The sequence below is a fragment of the Chenopodium quinoa genome, unplaced genomic scaffold (assembly GCF_001683475.1).
Source record: "Chenopodium quinoa cultivar QQ74 unplaced genomic scaffold, ASM168347v1, whole genome shotgun sequence".
NCBI lineage: Eukaryota > Viridiplantae > Streptophyta > Magnoliopsida > Caryophyllales > Amaranthaceae > Chenopodium > Chenopodium quinoa.
In genome coordinates this window covers 1051470-1056499 of record NW_018743791.1, presented here as the reverse complement: position 1 = coordinate 1056499, position 5030 = coordinate 1051470, and the positions used below count along the sequence as shown (strand labels likewise).

Below are 5030 nucleotides of genomic sequence, written 5' to 3'. Positions count from 1 at the left end.
GTTTCATCCACTCAATTGGACTCCCAGAGGATATTAGGGACCATGCTAAACAATTCGGCAATATTTATTTTCGGACGAAAAAAAGTCAAAATATTCCAAAATTATAGGCTAGTATCCACACTTTTTGAGAAATTTTGGAGGTTTCGGGGACCAGTGTTGAAAAGTCTTGAAATTCTAGGGGATATATGTTCATATAATGTCGTTTGGAACAATATATGATCATTATTTATTTTCATAAATGTTCGTGGTAGGCTTAAGTTAATGAAATCGGTGCAAGTTGTAAACAGGTAATTGGTCGTTTTAATGCAAATCAGATTGTTCCACCTACCCAATTGGACTCTCTGAGGGTATTAGTTACCATGGTAAACATTTCGTCAATTTTTATTTCCGGGTGAAAAAAAGTTTTTTAAAAAAAATCCAAAATAAAAGTCTGATATCCACGCTTTTTAAGAAATTTTGGGGATTTCGAAACCCGGTGTCGATAAGTCTTGAAATTCTAATGGATACATCTCTGGGTCATACAATGCCATTTGGAGCCATTTATGATCATTATATGTTGTCATAAAAGTTCGAGGTAGACTTGATTTAATGAAACCGGTGAAAGTTGTAAAGCGGTAAATTGGTTGTTTAAAGGCAAATTGGATGGTTTCACCCACCCAATTGGACTACTGGAGAGTATTAAGGATCATGGTAAACATTTCGACAATTTTCATTTTCAGGAGAAAAAAATTCAAAAATTTTCAAAATTGAAGGTTAATGTCCATGCTTTTGAGAAATTTTGGAGGTTTCGAGGCTCGGTGTCAAAAAGTTTTGAGATTTTGGGGAAAATATATGGGGTCATATAATGCCGATTGGAACCATATATGATCATTATATGTTGTCATTGATTTTCGTGGTAGGCTTGAGTTAATGAAATCGGTGCAAGTTTTAAACCGGTAAAAATTGGCCGTTTAAAGGCAAATTGGATGGTTTCACCCACCCAATTGGACTCCCGGAGGGTATTAGGGATCCTGGTAAACATTTCGGCAATTTTTATTTCCGGGTGAAAAAAAGTAAAAAAAATTCCAAAATTAAAGATTAATATCCACGCTTTTTGAGAAAATTTGTATATTTCTGGTGGAGCTGTCAATTCGGGTAAACGAGTGGGTTTGGGTCGGTAATAGTGGGTCGGGTCAACTCGGATCGGGTCAATTCGGGTTAATTCTATAACCTATGCGGTTCGGGTTTGGGTTGGGTAATGCTTTAGCCGGGTCATACTTCTTATCGGGTTTGGGTCGGGTTAATAACAGGTCAGGTTACATTCGGGTCGGGCTAAAAATAGGTTGAGTTTTCACGGGTTAAAACGAGCTAGGTTAATTCTCAGGTTCGAGTCGGGTTCGGTTCAAATCAGTAATTTGCGGGTTATAATCAGGTCAGGTCATTCTCGGGTTTGAGTCGGGTTTGGTTCTAGTCAATAATTTGTGGGTTATAATCAGGTCGGATCAGTTTCGGGTTCAAGTCGAGTTCGGTTCAAGTCAATAATTTTCGGGTTATAATCAGGTTGGGTCATTTCCAAGTGAGGTAATATTCGAATTCAACTATCTATAAATAGATAATTATCATTTTTATCAAGCTAGTTATTTCCTTTGACTATGATATGTATGGCAATATACTAGGGAACTATAGTTTATAAGTTAGGAAGATAATTATTTCCTTTGACCATACAATAAATATATACTATATTTAACTGTTAAATTTGAGGATGATGCTCCTTTCTTTTGCTGGCCTGGACCGACTTGGTCTCCCTAAACAAAATGCTTTGATAAACAATAATAAGGTGGTTTAAGTTGCATTTAAGGTGATTTGAAATCTGGTCAGGAACAATTTGGGTTGAATTTAGGTCGGGTCAATAACAAGTCGTGTTGATTACGAATAGGGTTAGTAACAGATTGGGTTGAATTTTTAGGTCGGGTTAGTAATAGTTCCGGTAAAATTCGGGTCGGGTCAATAACAAGTTGGGTTGATTTCGGGTCGGGTTTGTAACATGTTTGGTTAAATTCGGTTCGGGTTAGGAACTGGTCGGGTTGAATTCAGGTCTGGTTAGTAACAAGTAGGGTTAAATTCGGGTTTTGACAGGTTAAAACGGGTTTGAGTCAATTCGGTTCAAGTCGGGTTCGGTCCAGGTCAATAATTTACGGGTTACATTCAGGTCGGGTCATCTGCAGGCCAGTTCATGTTCGGGTTTACATACTCGAGTCAAATCGGGTCTAGGGTTGGTTTCAGGTCGGGTTTGTGTCACCATTTTTTCGAGTTCAGATGTGTCGGTTAATAATCATGTTTGAGTCGATATTTCGGATCGGGTCAACTTTTGGCAGCTCTAGTAAAAACATCCCTCCCACAAGGCTATGGATCTTTATGTGGCCAAATAATAGGTATAAACTTCTATAGTTCTATGTCTCCAAATAACCATTTATGCCCCCAAAATATTTCTCACCAGTTTTCGACACTAGGTTCCAAGATCTCCAAAATTGATCCTATCCAAGTTTACTACAGGATTCCAAAATCTTGGATGAACTGAACTGAACTGATTGGAGCTGAACTAAACTGAACTGGTCCATTTTTGTGTAATACACTCATGACTCATACACGATTTATGCTTTCAATTTAACCTTCGAACATACATTTTCAAACAAGTCAAAAAAGAAATGTAACAAGATATTGCATAATGTTTGTTAATTTCTTATATAATTATAATATAAATTCTTTGTCAAAAGTTTATAAGATCCATTTTGTAACGAATTTATGAATATCTTGATTTATTTTGGAACAGAAACAAACATCATAATGTTAAAAGCTCGTCCCTTTAATTTGAACATTCAATTTCCTTCAGAAAAGATACCACAAGTCTCACAATCACTAAATAAATACTCAAAAATTACAGTCAATAAACACAACACAGCAGTAAAATAACATTTGGTCATATATTCCATAAAATGCCTAAAATGAATAAAGAGTAATAAAAAGAAGTAATCAACAATAATTACTGCTAATATAGAGTATCAAATGTCACATTATTACTTAAACAAAAATAAAATAAAAAACACCAAAAAAAAAATAATAATAATACATGATAATCTATTGGAGTAATATCTCCCATATTTTTTTTTCATCATAATAATAATAATTATTATTTTCTTGAAAAATAAAAAATGAAACTAAAAATCACACATTAGAATTAGACACAACTTTCTGAATTCCCTTATTACCCTCAGCAGGAACACTGGTTAAACCCGGTGGAGCAGCAGTTACCGGTCTCATTTCACCACTCCCATTTACCGGAACTCCCTGAAACGGCGTCGTTACGACTCCCGCACTTCCCGGAGGCGCAGCATAGTACACCTGTCTCCCACTTCCGTTATCGTACGCCACCTGCGTATACCCCTGATTTTCCGCACCCATCGGTCTAGCCGGTAACCCCATCCCTTCTGAATAACCTCCTCCCATCTTCCCTGACCCCATGTTGTACACCTGCTGCTCCCGGTAAACCTGATCAGATGGCACTCTTTGCATCTGGTAGTACCCTTGACTGGGTTGTCCGGTTACCGGTCGCATCATCGGCGCGTGGTAAACATTCCCTGGTGGTGGCGCGTGAACCATGTATACCGGCTGTTGTTGCTGTTGCTGGTGTTGTTGTGGATGTTGCTGTTGTTGAGGATGAAACTGCTGGTGTTGTTGCTGCTGTTGTTGGTGATGGAATTGTTGTTGGTGGTGGTGCTGAGGTGGCATCGGTTGTTGCTGTTGCGGTGGTTGTTGTTCGACGTTGACCTGTTGAGGAGGCGGCGGAGGTTGCCAGTAACCCGCCGGAATTTGAACAGACGACGGAATATTAGCCGGAGCAGTTGCCGCATAGTTTGCTTCCTCGCTTTTTTGCCGATTCATCTCCTGAACCGAGATCTGCATCCTGTTCATCTCCTGAATCCGCGCTTCAATTTGTGGATCCGGTTCATGCCGTTGTTGAACCGGTACCGGAATCTGAACCGGAGCTTGAACCGGCGCCGGAATTTGCGCCGGACCTTTATCTAAACCGAATAAGAAATCCATATTACTGTTGACGGCCGCCGGAGGAGGCGGCGATGGACCGGAATTCAAAGCCTCGACGAACCGGTCGGATTCACGGTCGATCTTACCAGGATCCGACGAAGTAGATCCAAACGAACCAGATTTATGAATCGGAAAGAGAAAAATCCTTAATCGAGCCGGTTTAGTTGAACCGCGATAAAGTCGATCGTATTCATGCATCATATTCTCCAAATCATCGTCGTTTGTGACGGAAATCAAAGCGTCGAGTTCTTCACCAGGAAGCTGGTATTTGAAGATGAAACCACCAGAAACGGCGTCGTTCACGGCAGACTCCGATGCGAGAGTCGACGAAAGCTTAGAATACAACGACGCGAATTTAATCGATCGATCGACGGCGAGAATTTTGGTTTCACCGCCGACGTAAGCGAGGAGATTATCATGAGAACGAGGTTGAATTCTGCCGCCATAACTAACCATGAATTTGACCTTGTGGTTGAGTGAAGATTGCGGCGGTTGCTGCTGCTGTTGCTGCTCCTCCCATGGCGGCGGAGGATTCTCGAAGTCGATTTCACGGGAACGAGGAGAAGAATCGCCGGAATCTGGGTAGGAATACGAAGGAAAATTCTCCATTTTTAGGGGTTTGAAGGAGGAGAGAGAAGAATTTGGGGGTGGTTTTTGAGGAGAGAGAAAATCGGGGAAAAAAGGGGGTTAAGGGAAAGGAAGCATGGTTGTGAATTGATTGGAAAAGTGGAGAGAGAAAGAGAGAGAGAGTGAAGAAAGTAAAGAAAGAGAGAGAGGGTTTGTTTTAATATATGTTGTGCGGCGAGGGGGAGTACAGTTGGACTTCCCTTTTTCTTTAGGTTTATTGTGGGTTTACTCACTCGTCTTCTGTAAGGACTGCTTGCTCAGTTGGTCTAGTGGCTGAGGTTGGCTAGAGTTCGATTATTCGAGTTTATTCTATTCGACTTATT

At 40.3% G+C, this 5030-nt stretch overlaps 1 protein-coding gene across 1 annotated transcript; it reads right to left on the bottom strand.

Annotated features, from left to right (window-relative positions):
• Positions 1 to 3201: 3201 nt before the first annotated feature.
• LOC110685103 (transcription activator MSS11-like) lies at positions 3202 to 4689 on the bottom strand. Its single transcript, XM_021861565.1, has one exon. It carries the CDS (start codon positions 4687 to 4689, stop codon positions 3202 to 3204), a length of 1488 nt encoding a protein of 495 aa, XP_021717257.1.
• Between the last annotated feature and the right edge of the window lie 341 nt (positions 4690 to 5030).